The sequence below is a fragment of the Gobius niger genome (assembly GCF_951799975.1).
Source record: "Gobius niger genome assembly, chromosome: 6".
NCBI lineage: Eukaryota > Metazoa > Chordata > Actinopteri > Gobiiformes > Gobiidae > Gobius > Gobius niger.
Genome location: NC_136857.1, coordinates 4,517,699 through 4,533,601, shown reverse-complemented (window position 1 = coordinate 4,533,601; position 15,903 = coordinate 4,517,699). Strand labels below are relative to the sequence as shown.

The window sequence follows — 15,903 nt, the reverse complement described above, 5'->3', positions numbered from 1 at the left end:
AACCCTGGAGGGTCACACAACTCTCCCCCTGTTTCCAAACATAGTCACAGGAGGTTTGAAAAGTGTCTAAATGTGTCAAAGTTACGCTCGGATCAGCTCCTCCACAGCGTCCCCCTCGGCCCGGGTTCCCGTTTGTTACTTCCTGCACGTGAGTTTTCATTTACACCAGTATGAGACAAATTCCTAACATGGGGAATATTTCTACCGCTATAGTTTCTAATAAAAGCCCCGGCCTGTTTTAGAGACTGGCTTTAATTTGCCTCCGCCAGCCGCAAACCCGGCCCCTGTCGGAGACCCGGCCTCTGTCAGAGACCCGGCCTCTAATGGAATACAGGCCAGTATTAGAGAATTTACGGTAGACTCATTACATGCAAACTGACACATGTCAAGCCTTTGTTTGTTATAATTTTGATGATTATGGCATATATTACAGTCAAAATATATTAGTTTCAAAATATTCTATTTTATGAGATTTTTTATTTGGGGTTTTTACAAGCTGAGCCATGATCATCAAAATTATAACAAATAAAGGCTATACATGTCTCACTTTGCATGTAATGAGCCTGTTATATATTATGTTCACAGTTTAAAGCCACACTGCGTAGAATTTTAGCCCAAAAATAAAATTGAAATACAAGCTTTTATTTTCCAACAGATATTTTACCTCAAACAAACATGTGATTTTGCTGTGAGCGGCTCAGCTCTCCTAAGAGATGACGTAACTTTACCGGGAGTGGGTGCGTCTCCAGCTCGTTTCCATGGAGATGTCGACTAAAGTCAGCAGAATTTGAGATTTAAACAGGTTTCGGTTCCCATCCAAACCCATTCTTTGATTTCTCACTGCAGTAATAGCATTTTCTGTGTGGAGCTGGTCATTAGGAACATGTTTTGTATTGATGGCAACAGCATAGTCCAAAATGTTACGCAGTGTCCCTTTAAGTTGAGTAACAGAAGTGAATGCACTTTTTAACTATATTCAAATTTTCCGAGTTTCACCTGTAAATACTATAGTTATAAGGACTATACTTGATTTACTTTTCTAGTAATAGAACGAAATTTATTTTAGTATTTAGTATATTTATAACTCAGATATTTGTGGGAAAAACAATGTGCATCGATTATATGATCTCTCAGGCCTAGTTTTCTAACATTCTGTGAAAGGGAGCCTGAAAAGTGACCCTGCAAATGGTGAAATGTGCCAATAAACTCGTCCCTTGTGATGCTACAAATATGTTCGGAAAGTTGGGAATGAGTTTGGACCACAGGCAACATTTTATTTCATTGTTTGTAATAAAATAAATCAGATACAGGGCCTTAAATAAATCAGATACAGGGCCTTTAAGGATCACCTTTTACTACACGAGTCATGATCTCATCCTGGAGTTCAACAGTTTCAAAATACACTTCTTATATCAATAATGTGGTGTCAAGAAAATGACAAAAGAAAAGGTTTTTTGAAATGTGAAGGATCAAAACGAAGGAGCTTATTTAGCAATGATCCGATCCATATCGCGCCATGTTTAACACGTCCCTACTGTTTTGTTTTGTTAAATGTTGGCACAGTTAAGTGTGTTCCGCAGCTCAGAATAATGAGAGCGTTGCCAGAGGTGAAGTGTGGAGCCAGACGGCAGGTAAGAAAAGCACTTCACGATTGCTTTGTGAACAAGGGGGTGTGAAGTTGCCATAATGAGGAATATCATTACTAAAGCTATTTTTGTTAAACAATCCGAAAGGGAGGCCTCTTACTTAAGAGCGGAGCTTCAGACTCGTACAGGCAGCGTAAGCAGCACATTTACTGTTTAAACACGGCGTGGTCTCTGGGTTTCAGAATCTGGCAATCCGTTCCATGTTCAAGACTGGCTGGATAATTGGCAGTGGGCGGGACAACACATCAACTTTTACACCGTACCTGCATTAATACACTTTTAATCTGCTGATTTCGTGGCACAGACAACGATAGCAATTAATGAACCCTAATTTTCCGATGCACATGTGATACAGGAACACTGGCTCCTGCCCCGTCTGAGAACATGACATCATTAAATTCAGTCTGAGTCTGAAAGCATCCAGTTCATGCAGATAACGGACTGAGCATTGAGACCATAATTCAATTAAAATGGCTGAAGCCGCTCTTTCTGACAATGATTCCTCCTCTGACCTTTCCTCGTCCTTGCCGCGGCTCATAAGCACGGCTCGGTGACGCCGGACGTGAACTTGTCTTGTAATGTACAATCACATGGCCGTGATAAATCCTCAGCGCGGATCTAACGGAGCCGCCGCCGCCGCCGCCGCGTGAGAGGGGCCACATGTGTGCGAGGAGGCAGTGATTTAAGGCCAGTGGAGAAAGGGCACCCCTAAACGTCAGGCTGGACGTACGGCCATTCAGCCAGACTCAGCCGCAATTTCATTATGATCCACAGAAACAGGTTTCATTTATCACAGACGATCTGTACTCTTAAAATAGGTTATAATACGGGCAAGTCATAAAAGAATATTATGCCATGAAAAGCAATGGTAAAGTTCATGCATTTCCATGTATTCCTCAGCAGAGAGCTCTGTGGAGTCTTTCCTGTTGATAGTGAATCTAACAGGTGTTTGTGTGTCAGTGTTCAGCTTGCTGTAATGTAATTATTTTGTATGAATATTTCACTTTGATTTACATTGAAGGGCGCAACAAATGCTGAACCTATAAATTATGCTTTGTATAATGTAGCATAAAATTCAGAAAATGAGCTAATGGATCCACATAAATACAAACCAGCCCGGAGAATATCGGCCAATTTAGCAAGCACAAATCTAATTTGAGATTTCACCCTAATCAAAAAAGATGTAATTAATTAATCAGATAATTCAGTGCCGCGCATGGCAGGACACACATCTGTGCAGCGGTAATGGAGAGAGAGAGAGCGGCTCTTCAGCTCCGCTGGAATCCGCCGCTGTGAAAGTAGGTCTGCTGCTCACGCTGCTCACGCTCACGCTCCTGTGTGCGTCCTGTACTCTACTGTAACACTGTACAGTTCGCCATAACAGCAATGACAAGAGGCTTTTTGAGGTAACAGAGCTGACATGAGGAGGCTGGGCCGGTACAAGGCAAACATAAACTGTGCCACTTCATCTGAAAACAATGGGGGAGAGGACACTCAGTGCTCTCATGCACATCTCCATTGTCTCCTCTCTCTCCTCCTCAGCAGCAGAGGGGTGAAAGAGGAGGGAGGGGGCCGTGGGGGTCTGCTGTTCCTCTGTCTGTGTGCGAATGCACAGACGGTTCAGTAGTAATTTGATGTGTGTCCCTGGGGACATTTGATGGATTAAAGCTAAGCAGCTCCATTTCGCTGCACCACCTGATCTTCCACTGCCTGTGCCCCATATAAAGGCTGGCGTGATTGCTGATCTCAGCTAGTCTGACAGTCTCTCTCTCCCTCCTCTCTCCTCCGCTCTGTCTGCATCTCTTCTCTTCCTCACTGGTCCCTTAAGCCAACTGCATCACAGGAGCTATCCAGTGCTGAACCGGATCGCTTTTATTTTTTTATTTTTTATGTTTTGGGGGAAGCTGGGGGAGCCAGAGAGCATCACACAGCATTGTCGCCAGCCTTGTTCTTCTCTGATTTACATTTTCTTTTTCATCTTGTGCTTTTGGCCGTTGTCTTTACATTAACCAAAAGGATTACCGTCAAGTCCGCCCGGCTTTTGTGCTTCCTCAGAGCCTCCTGCATCTTTTTTTTTTTTCTCATGTGTTTTTCTCCACTAAGTGTTTCCATCCTCTGAAACATGCCCCGTTCATTTTTGGTGAAGAAGATCAAGCTTGATGATTTCTCTTCGTCCAACGTGTCCTCGTCCAATCACCACCATCAGCCTCTGGAGGATTTCACTTTCACGCGCTCCATCTCGGACTCTGTGACCAGCCTGGGTGTCCGCCTCAGTGACAATGGTGAGTTTACATACCTCCAGTCTGCCCCGCTGCAGCCCCTGCACTTACGGATGTGCTAGCCCTCTCGACGTGCCCCACATTTCCCCACTTAGCATCGCTTTCTCCCCTTGCTTTTACGTCGGATGTGTTATAAAACAAACGCGACTTCCCCACACACGCTTCATGGATGATGTTTGCATCGACATCCCGAAATAATCCTGTCCACAGCAGTCAACCCCACCCCCCCCACCCCCGTCGCCGTGTGTGCCCAGACTTTTTGTTGTTTTTTTTGACTACGGAGTAAAGGACGGACACAATTCAGGTCACAGCCACGGATTAGCTTATGTAAATAGGGGACCAAATGTGTGTCTAATCGGGAATGGCTTTAGTTGCGTATCGTGGCCGCTGCCTAAAACCTGTAGATGCTAACCACACTTGCGGCCTGTTCTCTGGATTAAAATAGAAAAAGGAAACTGACTGTATCCCAAATGCGTTTGTCCTTAGCTGTTTTTGTCCTTGGGTCTCCATCACGGTCCAATCCTCCCTTGCCCCCCTCTTTCCCCATCCAAACGGAGCGTGCACACACAGTCTCCCCACCCCCATCTCTCTCTCTCTCCCTCTCTCTCTCTCTCTCTATGCTACATCTTTCTCTTCCTTCCGGGCATTTGAAAACTAGCAGGGCTTAGAGTTTCAAGAGATATCAGCAGCCCACTGTACGGTAACGCCAGAAGGGAGGTGCGGGAGAGGACAGGAGGAGGGAGGGGGGGGGGGGAAAGGACTCAAAAAAAAAATGCTGGAGAAGCAAAAGAGCGAGCGGAGTCACGTGACGCAGCCAGTACAGTAAACATCAAGTAACATAGCTGCACTGTCGGTCAGCGTCCGGACAAGCGAGCGACCTTCCCCTCGCGCGGACTTCCATTTTGTGACCTGTTTACGGGCCGTGTGTGCGCCGTCTCGGTTGTGATTCGGGGAGAGTGAAGGCTCGGGAGGAGGAGGGCTGGAACGCTCGTGACGCTGCCACCTGTTATTCAACTAAACAAAGTCAACACTAACAAAGGGCTGCCGAGGTTTAGATGCCCCGGGATTAGGAGGGATTAATATGTTTTCACTCTCCCTCGCATGCACAGGTCAAACAATGTGCACGCAGGAGACGCAATTATAAAACACTTAAATGCAGAGACGGAAAAAAGCGACACTTTGATTAGTTTTGTTGTTTGGCGGTGAATGCGTGTTGTTGTTTTCTGATTTGGTTTGTCCGAATTGACCTCGTTTCACGATCGGATTGATGTAAACAAAGCTGAACAGAGAGTAAAACGCACACTTAGTATAAAAAGACTCTCCTTTTCTCGACAAACGATTCACTCCAGTCAAAAATAGCCGGATAAAGGAGAGCGAGTGCAACTGAAAAGCACAGCGTCAGCACTTCTGCCGGCAGGACATTTTCTCTCCCCTTTGTGCAGACATTTGACTCGAGTGTCTGTCGAACAACAAAGAGGGGTGGCTGAGAGGCTCCATTAATTACATGCTTGCTTTGCATTACAGAGATGAGCCCATGAGCTGCAAAGGCTGATGCAGCGTTAGCCCTAAATGATGAGCTCTCGTCTGACCTTGGCTAATTGAAATAGTAAACGGCGTGCATGCGTGTACATTTGCGGGGGAAAACGAGCGTGTTGCTTTATCTGACCTTTGTGCCCTGCATATTCAGCCCGTAATGAAGCTTGAGACGCACAGTCAACGCTGCCGAGCTCACGTTGTGGTGTTTTGGTCAGTCGGTGTCAGAGCCGAGTAAAGCCACGCGGCGTGCAGTGCTTCTGCTGCTCCAGCCCTGTCTCCAGGTGTCACGGTCATGTCTTTGACAAAGTGCTGTGTGAACAGAGCCCTCGAGAGACTGCAGCCTGTAGGAAGAGCACTTCAGCTGAATTAATGGCCTGTTTCTTGAAGCCACTTGAGCATGGCCTTCTTCAGACAGGTGACCCTCTACACAAACAATGAGGGAAAGCGCTACACAGACCACACGACAATGGTCTCCCTGCTCCGTTATGTAGGCAGAGACCTGATCTGATTTCACACATTATTTCCCTTTCTCCTTGCACTCCACTCCTTCAGCAGCTGCACTATTTTACAGATGATAGTCTATTGATCAGACCAAAACTTTGAATTTCATTAAAAAACAGTCAATACCTCATTTCCACCGCATGCTGCACAGTGCTTAGAGAAGCTTTTTGTGCCGTTATGCAGAGACTCCCCTTGTTTCAGGAAAGAATCTCTCAAAAACTTTCATTTTACTTACGCCATTTCTCAAACGCGTTTAGCGCCGTTTGAAATGATCAGAGCCAGGAAGCCTTTTAGCTCCTTGGCAGGGCATTGCAACGAAAGCAGATGATTGTTACAAAAATAGACCTCCCTCGTATTAGTCCCAGTCAGTGTTAATATCGCACGGACATAATAGATTTATCGCGTGTTCAAAAGAGTTCAATAGAGAAGCAAGGTATTTAGGGCTGAAACGACTAATCGATTAATGAAATAGTCGACAACTATTTTAGTAATCGCTTAATCGTTTTCTGGTTCACACAGACTAAAATGGAGCAAAAATGACCAAAAAAATGTAGTATTTTTGATGAAAACCTACTTTGATTTTATATTTAGGGTCTGTAGTGTTTTGTACATTGTGAATTGAATTAATAGAGCCTTCAAAAAACATGTCCCTTTAGTTTACTCCATCGACACATCCTCAAACAGCGCCACTTAAAGCAGTACTAAGTAACGTGTTTACCTTAATAAATCTGTTTCGTAGTCCCTGTGGGGGTAATACAAGTGTTTATGGGATGATTGGAGGGTCTTTCATCTCCCCCTGGTGTCTCTGGCCAGAAAACCATGTTTGCAACTTGACTACCACCGGCGCGGAGAAAGCAATACACACTAATGGAATCACGAAGAAGAAGCTAACATGCTAACGGGCAAAGCTAACTGCGGGCTAACGTCACTTTAAACAGTATTTACAGCCAAGTTTGAGTGAAAAAAAATATTTCCATTGTACAATTGGATGCACAGTATCCCTCTCTCCCTTTGCCTTTCCTGTCGGCGTCGTATTTACTCTCCAAGACAATTAATAAGTTAAAAAATCGTAACTTGCTACGACACCTGCAGTTGCGCTTATGGCCTCTAGGGGGAAGAGTTACTTAGTACTGCTTTAAGCTATAATGTGAAAAAAAATATTGAAAAAATAACATTTTCCTACACCATTCACAGCCAAGCGATTCATCGATTAAACGTAAAAATAATCGATAAATTAATCGATTACAAAATAATCGTTGGTTGCAGCCCTAAAGGTATTAGACTATGGCATTTCTATTGTGCCGTCCAACACCAGGAACAGGAAGTCAGCTCAAGTCTTCATTAAGGAAACATGGCTAGGGCCACTGAGGACGGGCCTGTCAGAGCTGAAGAAAATCTTATCATTAAAAGAAGTTCTAATCAATGAGACGGCTTTATTTAAGATCCTTGGTACATTACAGCTGCACTCAGGAGACTTCTTTGATGAACCATTATCTGCCGCTCATCCTGACTGTAAAATTGCAACCTTCGTGAATGCAGTTAAGCGTGTCATGTTCCCGGCTCTATTGTGTATAACCTGTTAGATGTGGAAAAATGCAAATGGCTCCGTGCCGCTCCTGCAGCGTCTGATGAAGGGCAATCATCCAACGTGATAATCATGTAATCACAGTGTGTCACTTTGTCCTTATCCATCACAACCCCTGGCCAACCGCGCTGTGTCTTTTATCCAGGCTACATCCAGGATTACATCACGCCATCTGGGTACCAGGGGGAGAAGAAGCTGGAGCACAGGCCGGTGTCGGACCCGCTCTACAGCCCGGTCAGCGGAGGGGAGGAGTACTGCGACCCCGACCTCAAGCAGCCCGACAGCCCTCAGTCCGGGATGACGGCGAGCGGCTACTACAGCGGCGAGTCGGACGGGCCCAACGAGGGCTACACCATGGATGCCTTCTTCATCTCGGACGGGCGCTCGCGGAGGAAGGCCGAGGGTCACCGGGGCACGAGCTCCAGAGACAGCCCCGCCGAGGAGATCCCGGAGCGGGCCAACGGCACGGCCCGACACACCTGCAACGAGTGCGGCAAGACCTACGCCACCTCTTCCAACCTCAGCCGGCACAAGCAGACGCACCGCAGCCTGGACAGCAAGATGGCCCGCAAGTGCCCCACCTGTAACAAAGTGTACGTGTCCATGCCGGCGCTGGCCATGCACATCCTGACCCACGACCTGAAGCACAAGTGTGACGTGTGCAGCAAGGCCTTCAGCAGGCCCTGGCTGCTGCAGGGTCACATGCGCTCGCACACCGGAGAAAAGCCCTTTGCATGCGCCCACTGCGGGAAAGCCTTCGCCGACCGCTCCAACCTCCGCGCCCACATGCAAACGCACTCTGCCTTCAAGCACTACCGATGCAAGCGCTGCAATAAGACCTTTGCCCTCAAGTCCTACCTGAACAAGCACTACGAGTCGGCGTGCTTCAAGGGCTCAGCGGACGAGGACGACTCCGGATCAGAAAACTAACTACAGCTAATAATCCTGCTCACTCTGCCCTCCATGCCTTTTTTCTTCCCTTTTTTTAGAAAGCAATATTTTCACTGAGATTATGTGAAGAAACAATTGTGGCAAAGACAATTTCAAAAGATGCTGGATTTTTCCCCTGCACACTACAGTAGCTATCGCCCACAGGAACTAACAATCAACACTTCCCCAAATAGAGACTGTAGACGTAGAGTTCACTTATAATGAACTGACTCCGACACAGCCATGTACGCATGTACACGCACTGTACACAAGTCACACACTATATATGAGGCCTGGCATGTGAATTTTTATCAATGACTATAATGATATTGATATCAATAGTAATAATATTTAGATTCCTGATATTTTATAGCAAATAGTAATGAAAAAGAAAAAAAACATGAAGAAGAACTAACGGTGTTCTTTTGTTTTTTAGACAAAATGACCTCTTGTATTTTTATGCTGCTTTTTATTTGCTAAGAATTGAATTCTTTTGCAACTGCCAACATGAACTTTTTATGAAAATGTGAACTACGACAGTATTTGCAAAAAAGGGAGATCATTTTAAAGGTAAAGAACCCTTTTTCACCAATGTTTAAATTCAATGGATGTTATTTTTCTATTTGATTTTTCTAGATTTACTTTTTGTGCTGGTTTCTTTGTAACTGTGGGTTTTCCAAAAAGCGACATAAGCTACAGGACCGTAGGCCATAGGTCACTAACTTATATCAGTGATTTCAATGCTCCAGTCACCTGTTGAACAGGTCCATTCTCTTCAGTGTTAAATGCAGCCACACAGAGACACAGAGCGAGCCAGTGATGTGTAAGTGCCGTTTGCACAGGATCCTTCTATAGCAATGACCTGTTCTTCCTCCAGCCGCTCTGTGCTGAACTGAGTTACCCTCAGTTACAAAGTCCATCAGTCTGTCTGTCGAGCTTCACTCATCTTTAAATCCATCTATTATCATGTAAATACTTTATTTATTGACCAACCTATTTATTAATCTAATTATTTATTGTTTCTATTTATTTATTTATGATCATGTATTTATTTATTGTTTCCAATTGTTTTAAATATGAACATCCATTGATCTTGTAAGATGCTGCTGATCTTCAAAGAAATGTTGATATGCATGAAAACTGTAGAGTCCCTGGGACTTAGTTTTTAAAGAGGAACAATGTACAGAAGCACTGACTCCAATGAATGAATGCAGACTTTTGTTGGCAATAACTCCCAGAGCAATTCACCTGTGTTACAATCAGCGCTGTTCTGTTCTCAGCCAATTCAAGGCAATAAAAGAAGTCACAAAAATGATTTTTATTACTCTGCATGTTGCTCTTTCCAAATGACACTGCCTCCTTGTGTCGCGCCTTTGTCTCAAATCTCAGGCAATAAATTGTTCCAAAAATGTAAGTGTTAGTGTATCTGTGTGCATTAATGAACCGATGTAGGTGCGTCCATTCAGCTAACACCAGACTCTGACAGAATAAAGCAATAACAGCACCACCATAAAACAAAAGCAGCATCACCGTTATAGACAAAAAACAATCTAAAGTGTGGAATCAAACGCTAAAGGAGGACTTTACTTCACAAAGCGCTCAGACGGCCTGTTTTATCCGCCGCTCGTTTTCTAGAATAACGAAACAACATTACACAATAGGCTGATCTCAGTGAGCCGTACGTGCAGCGCTTCTCTCTCCGAGCGCGGTGGAGGAACAGGTGCATACAGACAGACTGCAGATAGAGCGCTGAGGGGAGCGACCTCCACGGGGGGAAGGTCAAGCAGCAGCAGGCACATGCACTGTCAGCCATTTGCATATTCAAATGGATAATGCAGCGAGGAGAGAGGAGGCTGTTTTTTACTGTCTGCGGTCAACAGAGGTCTGAGTACAGCTGAATCACTGCACGAGAGCATCCAACCACCTGTCTCTCTCCGCAGCGACAGCCAACCAAAACCACCGCGTAAACCTGAAACTACAACAATCAGGCTCGAAACCATTGAAACGTTGCTCAAAAAAAAAAAAAGGCTGATTCTATTTTTTACGTCCGGAAAAAACATTGTTCCTCTTTGACAAGTGTGTAAATATAATGTACATACATCACAGCAATAATATGACGATGCATGTAAACATATTACTGCTCCTTTTGTATTCATGCTATATCTTTTTTTAAGAAGAAGAGAAAAAAAAAATCAACTTATAATACAGGTACCAACACAGTCTGGGTCGCCATGTGAATCAGGGAGCGTCTTGATAAAACATTGTCCGTTTTAAGTTTGAAATCCACTTCACACTCTGTTTCTTTTTTTTTTGAGATGTGATCGCGTCTGTGTCCACTTTTCTTTTTCTGGTTTTTGCTTTTGTTGATGTGCCCGGCTCGGCTGCGCAATGAAAAGTGCCAAAAAGTATAATTTCCATGACAAAAGCCTTTCAACATATGGTCGGCTGCTTGAAACCTTCCATATGGTCCTCAAAGAAAAAAGAAAAAAAAAAAGAAAAAAAAAATGATTAAGATTTTCCTCTTTCCGTCTCACTCTTCTCCAGCTCTTCCTTTTCTATCTGTCTCCATTTCGGTGTGAACAAACTGAAGCCATGACTGAGGGTTTGATTCTTCTGTGACAATAATAATGATGACAACAATAGCAATGATAACAGTAATAAACGATAATAAACAATAGCACAAGCAGCTTCCGGTGCACTCTCCTTTCTTTCAGGGTTCAGTACGAGAGGCTTAAAGGAATAGGCCACCGTTTTTACATACTGAGATATGTTCTTACCTTATCTTTGACGAGTTCTTTAGGACCTGTCTGATCTTCCCCCGTGCCTTCAGTCACGTAAACACAGCGCAGACGGCGTTAGCATTTAGCCTCTCCCTCTCTCCTCTATAGCTCCAAAACAGGTCAAGATAGAAGCTACCAAGCTCTTCCACGTTTTCCCTATTTAAATATGGTTACGTGAAGTGTTACACTACAAAGTATAATTACACAAAATTAAACAATGTGGATTTTCTAAGCGGATAAAAGGGGGGACTATATTGTAAGGTGTAATAATACCAGGAGTAGTTTGAAATCCGCGCAGTAATCTTCACTTTACTGTGCGGATGCCAAATTAGCATTAGCATTAGCATTCTAACAAGTTAACAGGTGTTAAGATCACTGTGTGCAATCCTATTTCTCTATTCTGGAGAAACAGAAACATGGCGGGGAATCTGGATCCCCGTCCCCGTGTAAAGATAGTTTTGGAGCGAACTTTGACTCGAGTATTTTATAATCGCAGTTGGTTTAGAGTGCATACGACACGTTAAACACAAGATTTTGCTAAAAAATATATATATATATATATATACACATACCCATCTTGTTTTAGTACTTTTACTATTATTTTGTGACGTTATAGTTTCACTTCCTTATCGGACACTGACAGGAAGTGACGTAGCTAGAGGCAAACGATTTTAAACTGTTGCCGTGCCAACCATGTTATGTCATGTTACTTAGAGAAACACAATTTTCCACTGTTTTTTACCATTTTCTGGTGGAATATCAACTTATTTATCACATACAAATAAAGTCAAGCGTAAATAGCTAATGCTAACGGTTAGCTAGCGCGAGCTACAACTGCCGTTTTTTCACTTCTACTGAACAATCTGCTGTGAGAAAATATCCATATGGAACCGATTTACACTTGACTTTATTTATGTGGTGATAAATAACTTCATATTCCACCAGAAAATGGCTGAAAAGAGCGATAGATACAGACGGCATCTCGTCATAGAAGGGGGCGTGGCTTCGCCGAGGGGGAAAATAGAATTTTTAGAGAAACACAATTTTTCACTCTTTTTAACCATTTTCTGGTGGAATATCAACTTATTTATCACACATAAGTAAAGTCAGGTGTAAATATGTAAATATGGATATTTTCTCACAGCAGATTGTTCAGTAGAAGTGAAAAAAACGGCAGTTGTAGCTCGCGCTAGCTAACCGTTAGCATTAGCCCAAGCTAGTTTGTAGCATCAAGTTAGCATTCTCAGTTTTTTAATGTATTTATGGGCTGTTGAACCACTTTGCTCCTCCCCATGTCTTTGTTTCTTTCTTTAGTAGAAAACTATATTTATAATTCAGCATTTGTTAAAGTAGTCTTTGAATAATTAGAGAAAGTTTAGATTTTTCTCCAAATTGTTTTCCCCCTTAACTGTTTTCAAACATGACCATATATGGGCGATTCCAGAGATGCCGTCTGTATCTATGGGAAATGAGTCAAACTGCTCTGGGACTTCACTTCTATCTATGTCACTTCCTGTTCTTAGCTTTAACAGTCTAATAAAAATAACTTTTCTGCCCGACATTTCTTCAGTAAATTGCTGCTTCTCTGAAATAAATTATAATTACTGATGTTTTCCACCTAAATAAGTCATATTTTCAAAAACATTACAACCTGTCACTTTAACAAACTGATGATTTGGAGCAAAGTGACGCCACAATTCCAACATCTTTAGGGTTAAATCAATCACAAGGATTATTATAAAGCTAAATGCTTGTTTTGATATTTTGCATGAGGGGAATCTGTAAGTTTGTGTTTTCCTTATTTCCCTGTGATGGATCGCTCGGTGATGCCGTTGTTCAGCCTGACTGTGTGGGCTCCTTTGCCAGTGATTCAGTGATGGATTTTATGAGCAGCGCTATTCATTTACAAACTTGTTATTTTGCCGCTACAAGCCACAGGACGCCAGTTTCCTTTTGTTTTGCGTCTCGGGCCGAGCACCTGACAGCTCCGATCCGAGTTCGCGGGACGTGGGTGTTATCAAAAGCCCCGGCATCTGCTCCAGCGCTATTAAGCCTTCCTGGTCATTAAATTTTAATGGAGCATTGATTTTACGCTGGGACTCTTCTTTTCCGAACGACTCGAAAAATATGGAAGAAAATAAAAATGAATCATGACAAGGTGGATGAGGATTATTATTCGGAAGGCTTTTCTTGATTGGTTTCCAGGGAATATACAACACTTGAATGCAATCGCTGGTGTCCTTCAGTGTCCTACAGCGAGGCAGCTTTGGTATAATGAGACGGCAGCAGAGCAGAGCCGAGCGAGGGCTGGAAACAAGACACTCTGCAGCACAATCCCTCCCTCTGCCCACTGCAAAAGAGTTTAATGACGTGTCTAAGTAGATTTCAGGTTTGTGCAGTATTTCGCCAAATGATCGTCATTGTGAAAGGATTAGGGGATGCAATGCACCTATTGCAAGAGGCCACAATGGATCGCAAAACTACTACGTCTCTCACCGGACGGAGATTTGCTCAGTCTTTTTGTGCGGGTTATTGCAAAACGTGATTAAGTTCAGTTTTGCATAATGGAAGTTTTTAAGTGAAGGAAAAAAACACTGATATATGTGCGTCGTTGACCATTTTGTGCCCCGATGGTTGTAGTGTATGTGTGGTGAGCATGGCATCTTACTTTCCATCACGGTTTAAACGCTTTAAAGGGACTGTACAGAGTTTAAAAATGTGAAAGTTTGGTATTTTCCTCCCCCTACATGTTCCAGCCATGTCCATTCACCACAACTGCCTCTAAAATCCTGTAGTAGTAGTAGTAGCCAAATAAAATAAAATAAAAACACTGCTGAAGCCAAGTGTTTGTATCTTAGTTTAAGAAATAACTGATGAAACATATTTTGATCAAATCACTTAATGTGTGTTGATTATATTATAAACACAATATATACACACAACTTACCTAAATCTCTGTGAATATGGGCATTGTAAAGCTAAGAACCTGGAGAATTCAATCGCTGAGTTAGTTTTAACCTTAAAGGGGGGGTATTATGTATGACTTTTTCAAGCTTTCCATCATGTTATTATGTCATTCCCTCATTAAAAACATGCCTGAAGTGTTGCCTTGGCACATTCACGTATTTTTGAGTAATCTGTACAAACTCTGATGGCGGCCATTTTAGGGATAGGTTTGCCTGAGTCCTCCTAGGAACGCCCCCACCTCCTGGAGACGCCTCCGAGCTTTCGTCACCAGCCGAGTAACCGACCACTGCTCCTCAGCAGAACCCCCTCCCCACTGATGCCACAGACAGCGTGTGGAGGGGGCGTGTCGGAAAGGCTCAGAGGTTCTTAAAGAGACAGAGGCCTATTTCAAGACATTCACTACAGCCATTTTGAGAGAGACATTTTATACAAGGCAGTTATTCTAATTTACTGCATTTACAGACCAACAGAAGGTTTGCTCATCATTGTAGTGTGATATAGACTGGTGCTGTGTGACTGAAAAAAGCATAATCTCTTTAAATGTAATTTTGATCGCTACGCAAAATGCCAGGCTAGCAATAGCATGCTAAAGTTAGCGGCAGCATGCTAACGTTCGGGTGGGTCAGAAACTATGATAGAAATACCTAAAGCAGCCTAATAAAATACAAAAAACACTGCTGAAGCCAAGTGTTTGTATTTTAGTTTAAGAAATAACTGATCAAACATATTTAAAATGATCAAATCACTTCATGTGAGTTGTTTATATTAATCTAACCTAAAGCCTGTGATTAGTGTAGAAAAGTCATCCTCGTTAATTGTTTATCCAAGAGTTTGTCAATAGATATAATTGATAATTGATCAGTTACATGACAATAAATATGACTTTATTGATCTTACAATGGAGAAGAGTCAATTACATTTTTCACTCAGAGAGCCACTTTTAAAAAAGTCTCTTGGTATCGGTAAATATCGGATACCGGCAGATACTCAAACCCCAGTATCGGTAGCAAAAGAAGCTGGATCTCTTCCATAAACAGTGAAAATCTACCAAAATGCCATGTTAACCTCTCATGCTGCCGCCGGGTCATTAAAAACTAAAATACGGACTAATAAAAAGGTTTGGCTCACATAAAAAGTTCCATAGTGCACCTTTAAAGACTTATTTTGGTCTTGATTTAGGCTTTTATTACCCTGAGCTGTCCTGTCGAATGAAAATGAAAAGAAAGTCACGAAGCTGCTCCATCTTTTCAATATTCAAAACTCCTCAAAATGTTCACACTGTGACAGAAACCAAACCACTAAACCTTCACTTTTAAAACGCTTTAGTATTGAGGGAAAAACTACAAAAATGACTGTCTGGAAATAAATATATACAGGATTGTCTTTGCATGGTTCATTTGGAAAAGGAGAGAATCAGGGCAGAACGTTTGATGACATTAATATAAAACTGACTCTGTGAAGTAGGGAAATCCTGCTCTGTTAACCATCAGCTAAGTGTTGTTTTTTTCCCAGTAATAACCAAAAAAACAATGGGTTTGTACTGTGTAAACTTCAACAGATGCCACACTTTATGCTCATTTGCATTTTGCTTAGACTGTATTTTCCCCAACATACAGCGAAACAATTCATTCTGACATGATGACGAGTAATTAAATTGATTGATTATAAACATCTCTACT

At 42.8% G+C, this 15,903-nt stretch overlaps 1 protein-coding gene across 1 annotated transcript; it reads left to right on the top strand.

Annotated features, from left to right (window-relative positions):
• Nucleotides 1-3,062: 3,062 nt before the first annotated feature.
• Nucleotides 3,063-10,152, top strand: scrt2 (scratch family zinc finger 2). Its single transcript, XM_079558839.1, has 2 exons — nucleotides 3,063-3,928; nucleotides 7,693-10,152. Exons 1-2 carry the CDS (start codon nucleotides 3,769-3,771, stop codon nucleotides 8,475-8,477), a joined length of 945 nt encoding a protein of 314 aa, XP_079414965.1. The 5' UTR covers nucleotides 3,063-3,768; the 3' UTR covers nucleotides 8,478-10,152.
• The last annotated feature ends 5,751 nt before the right edge of the window (nucleotides 10,153-15,903 follow it).

Coding starts and splice junctions, on each gene's coding strand:
- scrt2 (XM_079558839.1), top strand. CDS start 3,769: ATGCCCCGTTCATTTTTGGTGAAGAAGATCAAGCTTGATGATTTCTCT. Junction 3,929..7,692: donor TGTCCGCCTCAGTGACAATG/GTGAGTTTACAT, acceptor TCTTTTATCCAG/GCTACATCCAGGATTACATC.